The sequence below is a fragment of the Clinocottus analis genome, unplaced genomic scaffold (assembly GCF_023055335.1).
Source record: "Clinocottus analis isolate CAN_PGR_092001 unplaced genomic scaffold, fCliAna1.0.p SCAF_32, whole genome shotgun sequence".
Lineage (NCBI taxonomy): Eukaryota > Metazoa > Chordata > Actinopteri > Perciformes > Cottidae > Clinocottus > Clinocottus analis.
Window position 1 is genome coordinate 1,197,074 of NW_027176065.1, and position 14,057 is coordinate 1,211,130.

The 14,057-nt window shown below is 47.6% G+C and overlaps 1 protein-coding gene across 10 annotated transcripts in view; it reads right to left on the reverse strand.

The window, feature by feature from the left end:
* eif4g3a (eukaryotic translation initiation factor 4 gamma, 3a) overlaps positions 1-14,057 on the reverse strand; it is a 42,564-nt gene that overhangs the window by 4,561 nt on the left and 23,946 nt on the right. For 9 of the 10 annotated variants that reach the window (XM_068595801.1, XM_068595799.1, XM_068595802.1 and 6 more), the window contains 16 exons: positions 12,749-13,567; positions 12,389-12,477; positions 10,712-11,006; positions 10,495-10,619; positions 9,152-9,280; positions 7,957-8,118; positions 7,500-7,697; positions 6,754-6,900; positions 6,408-6,644; positions 5,194-5,298; positions 3,450-3,588; positions 2,987-3,117; positions 1,513-1,603; positions 1,057-1,171; positions 728-951; positions 282-394 (listed from right to left, as the gene is read on the reverse strand). In XM_068595801.1, coding sequence (XP_068451902.1) covers positions 282-394; positions 728-951; positions 1,057-1,171; positions 1,513-1,603; positions 2,987-3,117; positions 3,450-3,588; positions 5,194-5,298; positions 6,408-6,644; positions 6,754-6,900; positions 7,500-7,697; positions 7,957-8,118; positions 9,152-9,280; positions 10,495-10,619; positions 10,712-11,006; positions 12,389-12,477; positions 12,749-13,567 — 3,119 coding nt within the window. The remainder of the gene's footprint in view (positions 1-281; positions 395-727; positions 952-1,056; positions 1,172-1,512; positions 1,604-2,986; positions 3,118-3,449; positions 3,589-5,193; positions 5,299-6,407; positions 6,645-6,753; positions 6,901-7,499; positions 7,698-7,956; positions 8,119-9,151; positions 9,281-10,494; positions 10,620-10,711; positions 11,007-12,388; positions 12,478-12,748; positions 13,568-14,057) is intronic. The other variant, XM_068595796.1, reaches the window with a different exon arrangement.

A 14,057-nucleotide genomic window follows, 5' to 3' on the forward strand; every position in this document is an offset into this window, starting at 1 on the left:
AAGGAACTCAGACGTTTTTATTCTGTGAGTTATTACTGCGTCGCCGGGGTTAGAAGAAGGTCCATTAAAGCCGTTGTGCTGATATTGTTAATAACTTTGGGGTTTATGAGCAGCAGCAGCTTCAACACGGACAACAGACAGGAAGCTCAAACAACCCCACCTCAAAAAATCTATCCCATTAATAAAAATGTAAAGAAGCATTTTCCACAGACAAATACCACTGTGTGTGTGTGTGTGTGTGTGTGTGTGTGTACTGCCTCTCTTCCTGTGAATCTCAGTACCTTGTAGTCATTTATGTGCAGGAACTCGTCGATGATGGACTTGGACTTCCTCTCCGTCTCCTCCTCAGACATCGCGGGTCTTTCGGGGGTTTGAACCACCGGCTCAGGTTTCACTGCCGACGATGAAAAACAACAGTTTGTTGTTGTTTTGTCTGCTCTGTTTTTATCATTAAAGCTCCAACTGACTCGAGTCTGACTTCAATAAATCTAAGTATACTTTCAATGAAGGTAAACCATTGTAAAATCTTAGCTTAACTAAAAATATAACATTCACTGACTCGACTAAGAAGACAAAATAAATAAATATGCATTGACATCTGGATTAGACCCATTTACAGTTTTGCAGCAATAGGATTAAATGCAAGAACATTAACCCCAAAACATCCCGTGGTCAGATGTGTGCATGTGATGACATCATGTTTTGATGTGCGTCCGGCGCGTCTCACCGGTCTCCCGGGCTCTGACGTGCTCCGGCTGGGTTTTGTCCTCGGTGACGCTCGCCCTGCGTGGCTCCGCCCCCTCTCGCTGCCGGTCTCGGCGCGGCTCCTCGGCGGTTTGATTCTCCAGCAGCTCCTTGGCGCTGCCGCCCCTGGCGAACGGGCCGGGCCGCGGCGACGGACTCGCGGAGGTCGCCGGCGTCTCGCCGCGTTCTCTCGACGCGCTGCTGCGACTGCAGGGAGGAAAAAAATAAAAAAATAAATACACGTCGACCAGGATGCTTGAAAAAAAAGGAGCAAGCCCAACGACCAGAAGCACAACAGCGCCGTTTCTTTACCTTCCCAGAGTTCTCCTGGAGTCAAAGTCGGGGTTCTGCGGCGGCGTGGTGGACGGCTGAGGAGGCGTCGCCTGCAGCGCCGAGTAGCGGTTGAGGCCGGCCGTCCGTGATAGTTCTGTTACGGAGAGAAACGGTGGAGGAGATATAAAGGAGGTCGTGGATCGTGAGAGTCAGCTGTTCAAGAGGGAAAGAAAATACAGAATTCAGAGCTGATCAATCGGGAAAATAATCTCCAATGAGAGAGAGAGAAAGAGAGAGAGAGAGAGAGAGAGAGAGAGAGAGAGAGCTCCTCTTCCAGTGTGTTGCTGCTTTGAGCTGGTCTCTTAAACACAAGATGAGCTTCGTGTAATTAACACATTATTTCCTCGTCATTTCAGGCCTGTACGACACCGGCCTCCGCCCGTGAGATCTCCCGCCCCGCTGTGCTGTTGGATCAGTCAGTGCACGTCTTCTTACCTGAGTCACTGGCCTTGGCTCCTCCACTGCTGCCCTTCACCCACGTGACCTGAGCCCGAGGGCCCAGCTGGATCTTCTCATCCATCTGAGGCTGCAGAAGGAGAATAAATTAGCAACAGGCTGCGAAGCACACGTGGAAAACGACAACATTTGAGACAAAGACAAATGATCCCGCTGATGCATTTTGATTGCCCCTTTAGAGATAATATAAATCAGCGTAGACAGGAGTTCACCGGCGACACAATCTGCTGACAAAGCCCTCCGTGATATGCAGGTTACTTGCTCACTAATTGTGTTTACTTTTTGTTTACTAAAGTCTTCTGTCGCCCTTCTATGCATCTTTCACAACGGTTCATTTGTATTCAGGGTCTGAAGAACGCTGAAAACCTTTGATTTAAGATACAAGCACCCCACAAAATGCAGAGTTTACGACATGAACTATCAACAAGGATGAGTAAAATGAAAGTCCTCCAGTGCTGCTGACAGCAGGAACATGGCAAGTTTCCTCCTGCAGGGGGAACTCGTTCCCTTTTCCCATGCAGTACCCTGTGTGTCCAGCAGGGGGGCGCAGCACCGCTTTACAATCACCACCATAATGGGGATCAGATGAGAGCCGGTGAACAAGTATTATGAAACACAGGATTCCTCCTGCTACTGAAAGAAGAACAACAACCTCTGGTGGCAGAGCTTCAGACGGAGAAACACTAAATGAACGAGAGACAAACTTGTCCCGGCAGGAAGAGCCGCCTCAGCGATTTATCCAAATTACAGTGCAGACCTGACGATATTTAACGGAGACAAAGCCGCCTGTCGAGCCGTCACAGAGTATCAGAGACGAGAGGAACATGCAAAATGCTGCAACCGAATATGAAACAGTATGAAACTGTTTTATTGTTGTTGTGTTTCAGGAGCCGGCAGGTTCACTCGTCTTTGAAGCCGTTTTCTGATCTGGAGCGCACAGCTGATCTTTGTTTACGTGACGTAATGTAGCGCCGCTCTGAGGCCGTCGCCGCGGTTGTTGTTGTTGTTGTTGTTCCTCTTCCAGCTTCACCCGACGTTACGTTTCAAATAATGAAAGGGAAGCCGTGTGTCTCCCGTCACGCCGACGGCCGAGGTAGTGCTCCTTTTCACCCCACAATCAAACAGACATTTGAATATTCCTTCAAAGTGTGTGTGATCAGTGTGTAATCGACGGCCGTGAGGATTCCCCTGATAGATATCAATGCAACCAGGAGCCTAAAGAGAGCTGAGCTCTACTCCATCTGCTCTTCTCGTTTCTCTATTGGTTTTATGCCTCCGTGTCTCAGTTCCTAAAATGCAGCTAGAAGAGACAGGACGCTGCCATGAGCGAGGACACGCTCATGTGTACTAAGCTGAGAAAGAGGAGGCGAGGGAAGGAAGCTAGGATGAGTAGAGTATTGGAGCGCTTGCTTGGTTCGTTTGTGAAAAAGGAGTGAAAGCAGCAGCGTCTCACCTTGGAGATCTTTGGGATCTTGGTGGGGTCGATGGTCCTGCTGTTCTTGGTCATGGGCACAGTGTTCCAGGTCTCTTCTCTCGGCGCTCGCTGCTCTCTCTGTTCTCGCTGATCTCTTTGATCTCTGGGATCTACGAGGCCAACACACACAGACGCACACACACATCACAAAAGGCAGTTAAACAATGAATTTAGTGGACGTCTGGTGGTGTTTTCAGTCATCTAATGGAGCGTAAAAAGCTCCCAAAGTGTCATTTTTGACCGTTTAGTGCTAAACGTGATGACAGACTGGAAGTCGGCTGCCAGACGGGAGGGGCCGGCTTCCTGTCTGCCGTTGGGCACAATGGCATCTCTGCAGGCCACAGGGACAGGAAGCCTCTCTGCATGCTCGCGGGCTTTCCCCGACTCACTGTCGCTGTGCCGCCTCCTAAGCCCTAAAGAGGATTTGGACCGCGGGTCTGACCTGGTCGCCTCTTGCTGTCCTTGGAGAGCAGTTGCTGGTGCACTTTCCTCTGCTCCTCCTGCTCTTCAATCTTGGCCTCCTTGTGGATCTGCTCGATGGTTTTGGGGCCTTGGTCGGCTCTCCTGGACACCCAGTTGTGCTGGAGGAATAACCAGAACCACAAATGACATTCAGAACTGAATGGAGCGTCAGCTTCAGCTCATCTGAGCCTTTTCAAATGGTAATTGCTAATCTTCAGAGTATTGGAGGGTTTTTAATCAAAGCAGATACATCCGTTTATTTTAGGCGAAGAGGAATATTCAAAGACTGTCAGTTATGATCATCTGCTAACTCAGACATGTTAAACAGTTTCAACTTTCATTAACACCCTTCGTTTGCTATATTTATATTTGTTTCATTCCACTAACTGAACACAACGTGTTTTGTTTGTCTACCAAGTGGATTCACTGCGCTGCCCATGCAGCCATGCTAATATTGTGTTTCCAGCATCCTGCAGGAGTGCAGATCTCCATTATAAAAGACACTCAGGTGGTCATTTCAGGAAACATCCATGTTCCCCCAACTATACATACGTGTGTGTGTGTGTGTGTGTGTGTGTGTGTGTGTGTGTGTGTGAGGCTGAGAGGTCAAATAAACTAAACATGAAACTGCTGAAACAAAAAAGAACGTGTGCAGGTGAGCGTTGATGTGTAACATAGATGACTGTGTGTATAAATTGACGTACAGCTACAGGACGTTGTGTATGTAAAGTGCCATCGATGGTTTCATCTCTGACCAAAAAAAATAATCTCTCTCAAAAAAAAGCTCCCCAAAAAAAAGAAAACGCTAAAAGAAAATTTTCTCTCAAAACTAAAATTTGGTCTAAAAAAAAAAAAAAGGTCTTAAAAAAATTAAAATTAAAAATAAAAAACACTGAAAAAAATAAATAATCCCCAAAACTAAAATTCAGTCTAAAAAAAATAAAAATAAAAATTCTCTCTATAAAAAAAAGAAGAAAAAAAAAGATTTTGCTCTCAAAAAAAAACAAAAACCCTGCTCTCAAATTAAAAAATACTCTCAAAACTAAAATTTGCTCTCAACGAAAAGCTCTAAAAATAAAATGCTCCCCTGCCCCAAAAAACAACAAACACTCAAAACTAAAATCTAAAAAAAGCCCCCTCCCAAAAAAAAAAACACTCTAAAAAAATGCTATCAAAAATAAAATTTGCCCTAAAAAAGAAAAACTTTCTCTCTCTCTTGTTTATCTTAAGCACATTTTGATTCTATGTTCTAGGTAATTTTAAATATTATATAGGTGGAGGCTTCAAATGCGCCCAGTTGTCTTTTTGTCTCTTCGTGCTCTGTGATATTCATTTATTATGATCTGTTAGGATTTTTATTTCATCGTTTTGTTATTGTGCAAAATTAAAATTGAACAATTTGTGTTTATTTACAAAAACATATTGTTGCGTTCCAAAATGAAGATCAACACAATCATTATGTCGATGGCGGTTAAAAATGTTTAAGGACACTTTTTTGATTAATTTCCCATTTTAATCTATTAATAAACATACAGGACATATTTGTGTTCACACACATTGAAGTGCCATCGACCTTTTTTGTTAATATTATAGGAAACCGATATGGGAAAGTCAGATTATTTTAATGCAGAGATATCTGCTGTCCATCATGTCTTACGAAATAAGCAACCACACACACACCCACACACCCACACACCCACACACACACACACACACACACTCACCAATCTGAGGTCTATGATGTCTTGCAACATGAAGCGTATCCGAGATGACGTCTTCCTCTCCTTGACGATTTTTTCCATCTGATTGAAATACTGGTCCATCCGAGGCTGAGGGAGGAAACGAGCTTCATTTCAGACGTGGAGGTCAGATTCTAAACTCCCATCATTGAATCTAATGGACAGCGGCGCTTTCAGGGATTTCCACATTATTTCACTAAACTGACTTGATTGGTCAGTTTGCTCCTCGGAGCAGAAGCCCAAGATTACATTTGAACAATTTTGGAGGATGATGAACCTGAAACAGAACCAGAACCAGAACGCACAGAACCAATTCACTGTAATCTGACATTAAAACACGTCAATGTTGGGAATATGACCACGCTAAAGACAGGATGAAACTCATCTGAAGGGACAAGATGAATTATTAACGTCTAAAAACGGTGCATTTATGTTGGTAAATACTGTGAAAATCCTTCAGTGAAACAAAGCAGAATGAATTCCTGATGCTGCGTTCACATCCGTCTCCCCGCTGGTCAGAGAGCTTTGTGTCTGCAGGGTGAGATGATGAGGATAAACCTCACATCACACATCACACACACACACACACACACACACACACACACACACACACACACACACACAGAGAGAGAGAAAGGCCTTCAGGTCTAGCCGCTCCAAACATCTGAGGACTCTCGCTGTGTCCAACTGGGCGTCACTGATGTCAACAGCATCCAGTCAGACAGAACAAAGCAGAGCATCCGCCGTTTCCTCAAAACCTGCAGGAACGTTTTCTCCAACACGGCAGCTCGGCTGGTTGCGACGCTATTTTCCCAGGACGGCCGACAAAAAGACGCCGTCCCTCTGCAGCGCTCCACATTGGGAGGCGTTTATGTTTATGGGAGCCGCAACCGACATGTTTAATGTCAAAAGAGCTGCGGAGCAACAGTTCACCTCAACCATCGCTCTGTGGCTTTAGTGAAAGTAGTGTTACTTCCTGGCTCAGAAACAAAACATCAGAACTGCTCAACGTGCCAGCGAGCGTCTGATTATGTTAGATAATAATAATGTTTATAGGACAGTTTACCCGTCTACCTGTCTCTATGCTAAGCTAAGAGAACTTGGTGGTATTAACACATCAAACGTATCTCTCGAAATGTAGAATCCATTTTTTCTTCCTCCAGCTCCACCTAATAGTTTAACTTTCCTGTCCGCCTCACCTTGGCCTTCTCAAAGTCCAGGTCCTTGCCGATGGTGGTGAGCAGCCTGCACAGGCACTCCAAAGACTCCTCGTCGTGGTTCTTCAGCAGCTTGACCACGCAGTCGTGCATGATGGCCTCCGTCAGCATCTTGAGCTTGAAGAGCTCGCCGATGAACCGGATGTTGCCGATGGAGCGCCGCCGCGCCTTGTCCTTGGCTTCCTGCAGCTCCTGCTGGAGCCGCTCGCGCTCTGTCGTCTGTGGGGGGAACAATGAATTCACAACACTTTGAGTTTCATTCTCTTCCCCTAAGACTAAAATAAAATGCTCAGAAATCCAGCTGAAGTCATTTCACGGAGCAACAAACCGATGCAGCAGAGTCCAGCTCTTTCTGCTTCCTCTCAAACACCACGTCGTCCACCTTGTCCTTCTCAAACTCCTTCTGGCAGCGGTTTAGCAGCAGCTTGCGAAAGTTCACTGTGGTGTTGGGTTTGTCCGTCATGGTCACCTTGAGCTGCAGAGGAACAGTAGACATGGATAAAGTCAAGAAACACAAGTGTTGAAACAACTGCAGCACATGCCTTTACATTCCCATGTGTGGATTATACCATAAGAAAGTATGCATGCTAAATGTCTGCTAAATGTATGCTAAGTGTTACCAACTGATTGCTATCATTCGTTTCACCCACATTGTTAGAGCTGCTTATTGCAGAAATGCATATTAAATGAATAGTGGACCACTTAAAGTAATGATTAAGAGGTGACATATTTCATATTTTACGACGAACAAATTCAATCCAAATGGAAAAAGGCAGCCATCTTTTCATCTTCCTCTACGAGGGAGAAACGGATCTCAGGATTTCATCACAAAGTGATTTTGTTCACACTAAATCACCGCACTGTATTGAACAGTGTTGCGTTGCACAGCATTGTGTTGCAGTGATGAATCTAAACGCATCGATCCGGCTGCGGGTGAGTTGGATTGGTTTCCTCCAGGATGCACACGGACTGCACCTCAGGAAAGTGAACTTATCGACGTAACAGAGCTCCTGAGCCGCGAACAAACCGCAGTCCGAGGTGAGGTCGTCGGTTCGCTTCCCGCCGGCGTCTTACCGTGGCGAGGCAGCGGCACATGTTCCCGTAGGCCACGGAGAAGCTGGGCTCGTCGATGGCCTTCTCGAAGACCAGGTCGATGACCCCTTTGAGCCGCTCCTCGGTGTCGATGGTCAGGTCCGTCACCTGCTTCATCAGCTGGTTGAACTTCTGCGGCGTCAGCTTGTTCAGGATGCTGCGCACCTTCTTGAAGAGCTCCTGAGGGGACGCAGTCAAGCAGGCCTTTTTATTTCAAGATCCTCTCACAATTGTTGGTTTTTGAGGAAGATATCCTTTAATAAAATGTGTATTTTCCAACCGAAGTAGATGCAATAATTTACTGAGCAATAACAACTAAACTCTCATTGTTTTCCAATTTTCTACAGAAGTTAGATCAGACGATTGATTTTGCAATTTCCTAAAATGTTAAGTGTGTTAACTCTGTTCTGTGTGTTCGTGTGTGTGTGTGTGGCTCTACCTGAGTGTCTTGCATCGCAGGATCCTCCGTGGCGACGTCCGGCCTCTTCATGCCGGGTTTCCAGGCGTTCTCAGATTTCTTCAGCTGAATTTCATTCACCGACACGTTCATGATGATCTTCCTGGGCGGAGGCCGGCGAGCCCCGATGTTCATGAGCTGCGACTGCGAGATGAAAGCAGACGACGCGTCAATATTCACTGCAGCGACAGCCACGAGAACAAGGAGGTTGCAGACAGTTCCCTCGATGTCTGACAACACGTCTGTGACGCTTTAGAGGCCTGTGATCAAACAGCTCCTGGCAGCGGGGAGGGCTTCATCCGAGCATTTCAACGGGAAAAACACTCCAAACTCAGTTTTAATGATTCGATGTCAACATTATCTTAACAACACACCAACTGTTGTATGGAAGAATAGCGTCGCACTTTTTGCACTTAGCTTCCTATTTCCTTCACCACCCCACACCGGACAGTCACTTTTGCACTTTAAAAACATTGATGCCTGTGTTTTATGTCTTATCTATTTTTATTTTTTATTTCAAAAATGCCATTTTAAATCAGTTTACATGTCATACATGTTTGTATGTTACTGCTCTCTTAACTTTCTGTTGCCAACGTAATTTCGTTGTATGTTTTTTTTACAATTACATTAAATATATCCTCATCCTTATTTTCAGAGTCTGAAGGTGGAAGATCCGTCAATTTGGTGTCGTGCCAAAATAATACAGACAAAAAAATGTAAATGCTTTATTACCATGTGACACATGAAATAGGAAACCTGCATCGATTGTGCGACGCAGAGAAGAACAGATACTGTCATGTGCAGTCGAGTCGGCTTCCTTCAAATGAGACACAGCTCAACTCTGACTATGGTTAAAAAAAAAGTGTTTGGAGCTTTCCTGTGTTGATCAGCTCCTGGATCCTCATGGACTGAAACCAACTGGAACTAAGCACCTCAAATGGTATCCCATTATCCTCAGACCATTAAGCAAAAGTTTGAAAGAGCTGTCGAATCTATTTCATTTTCCCAACACTTAATTGTCAATTTGTCGTCCTGTTTACGAGACAAGGAGAACAAAACTAAGAGGAAACAGAAAGCAGGAATTGGTGGAGATGTGTGTGACTGTATGAATGATTGTGGCCGCTTCAGCGCACGCTTGTGTGTGTGTGCGCGTGTGTGTGTGTGTGCGTGCGCTCACATGACTCACGGCGGCGCCGCGTCCTCCGGTCATCTGCCTGCCAAAATCTGCGAAAGCAGGTGTGAAGTCAGGTCCTCTGGAAATCACCCTGGATTCCACCACACGGGGTGGCACCTTGTTTTGGTTAATCTGTGCAACGCAAAACAGACACAAATCCATCATCACACACACACACACACACACAATGAGAGATGAACAGCAGGGGGAGCAGTGATCTCCACAATAACAGTGGCAATAGGGTAAAAAAAAGGAGTCCGGTGCATTTGGGTGCATTTCTGACCCGGCGGTTCCTTTAAGGTGAGCGGTTGGAGATGACATGCGACATTAACAGCTCTGAGTTTGTGTGTTTTCACTGCACTGGTGATAAATTCTGCTCGGACGGATTAGCAGGCCGTTAAGAGGGAAAAGTCAAGACCAGATGTGAAGGGGAAGGAAGAAAGGAACGCAGTAGAGAGAGAGCGAGCGAGAGAGAGAGAGAGAGAGAGAGAGAGAGAGAGAGAGAGAGAGAGAGAGAGAGAGAGAGAGAGAGAGAGAGAGAGAGAGAGAGAGAGAGAGAGACAGTTGTGGGGGAGGAGAGAAGAACAAATCCAGCTCTTTGTCTTTCAGCTGTCCTTGACTTCCTCTCGACTCGTTCCCACTGAGATTTCACTTTCTCCCTCAGAGAAAAGGAGACTTTGGGATCGTGCATCGCCGGTTTGATTGTTCTTTTCCTCTTTTTCCGGAGAGGTGGGGGAGGGGCTTACGCTCTTAACGCTGCCAAGTGTGACATAATAGCAATGTGATTTTAATCAAAACAGCATTTCGGCGGGCCGTACGCTCCACTCGTACGCATGTGTGGACCAGAGGAATGAAGCGAACTGTGTCTTTGATCCGACGGACTCGTGTGAGGAACGACGCCTGTTGCTCCGAGCTGCTGATGAAGTTTATTCAAAACTAGGCCTTCAAGTTATCTCTGCTTTCATTATTGATTAACATAATCTATCTTTTAGTCGCTTAGTTTTTTTTGAAACCTTTAGAAAAATTCTGAATAATTTCCCAGAGCCCGCGGTGAGATTTGGCCGACCAACAGTGTGAAACCCAGACGTCAGCGCATCTCGACAATGTTTGTCGCATAACTGACTTATTGAAATGATTGACGGTTCTTTTTCTGACTCATTTCCGCTTTTTTCAAAACAAAACCACGTGTTCTGTTTAGAAAATGTGCAACACACACCGTTATTGTGACGACAGGCAACTTTACCGTCACTTTTCGTTCTTACAGCTGCATTTAGAGAAGGAAGAAGGCTGCAGAGAGCGTCCATAGTGTTCATGCAGGACTGTGTGCAAACTAGCGGCCGGCTCACCTTGTCCAGCACCACGTCGCTGATGGGCGGGAGACCCTCAGGCTTCTGCACGCAGGCGGGAATGAACTGGAAGCCCAACAGGAAGTCCCTGTTGTACTGGCGCTTCCCACTGGGCTCGGCCAGCTCTGGACCGCCGAGCGAGGTTGGAGAGAGAGAAAGTGTAAATATACACAGAGAGAAGACAGTTTTTCCATCTGTCCATCGGGGCCTTGCTGACCTTCGGTGTCCTGCGGGGCCTCTGTGGAGTTCTCCTTCTCCCCGGGCGTGACGCCGCTGTCGCTGCTCTCCGTCTCGGAGGTGTGACCCGCCCCGTTCCTCATGGGCTCCATCTCGGCTTCGCCGTTCTCCTCGGGGACGTCGGGCTTTCCGTCCACCTCGGGGCCGCTGGCGGGAGCCGGCGATGCCGGTGCCGAGGCGGAGGAGAGGACCGCCAGCGGTAGATCCACCGGGCTGCTGCTCGAAGGGGCCGACTGCAGGTCCGGCTCCCCGCCGGGCTGCTCCTCTGGCTCGTCCTGCATGGGAGACGAGATTAGACTTTCAGATGACCAACATTCATCGCTAAGCGTGATGCCCGAGCATTATAACGGCTTAAAAAGGAAAACATGTGGAAGTCCAATCAGTTTTGTAAATGTAGTCAAGCTAATTTCTCCTGCCCTCATACACTAGGATGCATTGGGAGCTGCTGACGCCCGGCGGCCACGTCCTCTCTCACAAACGAGGATTTCTCGGTCAATACAGGAGACGCTGAGGAGTTTGTTGATTCAATCCACCTAACAGGTGATCAATTTCCCCTTTTAACGGTCGCTGCTGCGTCGCTCTCGTCCTGTTTTAAAAGACCGGCAGCATCGACAGTTTCTCTCCACATAACGAACGCCATCTTTAATCGTTACAGAGCAGCGAAGAGCTCTGCAGATGGGGTGAAATGTACGGACACAGAAAGCGAGGGTTTAAACGCAGGAGGGGATAATGAGGGGAAGGTTGGAGACGAGTGGATCAGGTACGACAAACAAAAGACGGAGGAGGAGGAACAATAGTTTGTCGCAGCAGGACGACACCTGAGCTGCGACGGTTTCCTCCTGTCACCATTAGAAATATTATCTGTACTGTATTCTTCTTTTCTTTGTTATCGTTGTGTAATTCATGTTCTGTGTCACATGACCAGGACACGCCGGGGAGTGATTGTCAATCTCAACGAGACACTAAACTTTCTCTGTCTTGCATAATAAACAGCGGCCTTAATAATAATAATGATGATAAGCCGGGTCACTGAAGTTGCTCTCCAACAGAAACAACTGAGGTAAGCGAGGTAGTACAGCCAAATATTATTCAATATGAAATGTTACTGTGAGACACATGAATCCAGAAGAGTTGAGCTGAACTTTTAACGTGGGTGTGTGTGTATAATTGTGAGTTTCTGCACAAGATAACAGTCGTATTTGCTCGGTGAAGCCTCAAAAGAAGCCATTTAAACGTCTCTGTCACCGGTTTGGTGCTGCTGTGAATATTCTCCCACAGTGACGAGCCAGGAACACAAATAAATAAGAGAGAGGAAATGAGAGCGTTGCTTTCATACGAGTGGACCGGGTGAGCGATGAAGACGACGGATAACTACTCGCTGTCGCTCTTGAACGATAACACCACAAAGTAATTTATGTCTGCTTCCCTCACCACACATGTGGAAACTATTGGCTTTCCTCTTCTCTCGCTCTCTATTTTATTCTATTTTAAAAAGTCTGAAAGGTGACATAAATGTATTGGGGGAAAAAGGTGAGTTTCACAGGATCTTTGTCAACAGTCTAACCTGAAAGTATTCCTACTTGAAGACAATTTAAAGTGTAAAATGTACTTTGAACGCTATAGCTGGTTCCTCATCCTACGAGGTCCCTTTCCTTACCTCATCTTCCTTTTGAGGTGCGTCTCCAACAGAGATCCCTTCATTTGGTTTCCTCCAGCTCTTTGGTATCGCAGAAGCAGTCTGATTAACTGCAGGGAAACACAGAAGCATGAAACACGCCATCAGGATTCAAAATCTGCGTTTAAAAACAGGATAACAAATGTATTTAGAACGTGTGCCATAACATCCACGCTTTTCTGAAAGTGCAGGACCTAAACTCTGACCGCGCTGATGGTTTATTCCAGTTCTTCTCGGGGGGGTTCAGTGTGACAGCAGAGTGTTTGATGAGCTGTTGTTGCACTTTGAACAAATGATCGAGGCTGCAGGACATGTTCCAGGAGTTTGCATGTGGTTCATTACCTGTAGTGGGACTCTTCCTGCTGAGTGCTTGGTGCTGGGACTCTGTCTTGCAGTCAGTGTTGCCTCCGTGTGCCTCGGCCCCCCCTCTGGGGTCCGAGTCTTTAGTGTCTGAGGACTTGCTCGGCTCTCCGGCCTCTGTCGTGGCCTGCACCAGAGGCGGAAGGCCGGGTGGGAGCATTACTGGCAAAGCCGGGGCGGGGCTGGAGGTCACGGTGACTGGCACCACGGCCACGGGCGCCATCGGGGCGAGCACAACGGCGGCGGCGGCTGCAGCAACGGGCAACTCTGGCATCCTCATGATGTCAGAGGGCAACGCGTCGGAGGGGGCGGCCTCTCTGAACGCCGGAGCGGAGGTCTGGGGCCGGAGGGCGGCCGAAGACGGAAGAGGAGGCTCGTGAGCCGGGGCGTCCGGCTCGGCCCCGGAGTCCGCGAGGCCGTTCAAAGCCTTGGGAGCCGGCGTCGGCGAGGCAGCCGGAGTCCGTGGAGCGTCTGAGAGAGGCTTGTCTGTGTTGGGAGTCTGAGGCGGCGGCGGCGGCGGTGGCAGCGGCAAAGAGGGCTTGTGCTCCCCGAACGCGGAGCAGGGAGAAGAAGAGGCCGAAGCAGCGGACTCCCTGGCCGAGGGACGCTCATTGTCGCCGGCCGCCGATAGAGGGAGAGCGACGGGGGTCGCTGCAGCGGGGATGGGAAGCTCTGGTTCAACAGGAGGAGAGAGATCCGTGACCGGAGCTTTGGTCTCAAGTCTCTCTACGGGGGCGTCGGGCTGCACGAGCGCAGGCGAGGAAGACTTCTGGACAACTGGCTCCGGTTTTGGCGTATCGTCTGCAAGAGGAGGAGTTCAGAGAGACACATGAACACTCGTCGAAGGTGGTATTGACATCATACATCTTCAACGAGATGCAGCGTGTGTAAAAATGCCTTTTTGACAGCTTCAGGCTTAAGAAACCAAACACCATTTTCCAGCATTTGCATAGAGGGTATCAGTTTAAACCTGCAGCCCTCGGCTCACTAATGACCTTCCACACAAATGTGGAATTGGTTCCAAAAGGTTTGCAGAGACACGCTGGTGGAAAATGTTTCAGCTAATTACTGCAAAAGCAGTAAAGAGCGCTGCCGACTCCACACGCCGACTCGCCTCGTGAGGGAAATGAAAGTGAAAGCGTTTCGATGTGCAAGCATGTTTTGGGAAAACGAAAGCGATACAGGAGACGTGTCTAGAAATCGTTGTCAGGCACCGCATGCCTCCGCTCTTTTGCTCAGACTGGAAGTAACAACACAGCAGCAGAGCAGAGCAATATTTTTGCTCTAATTT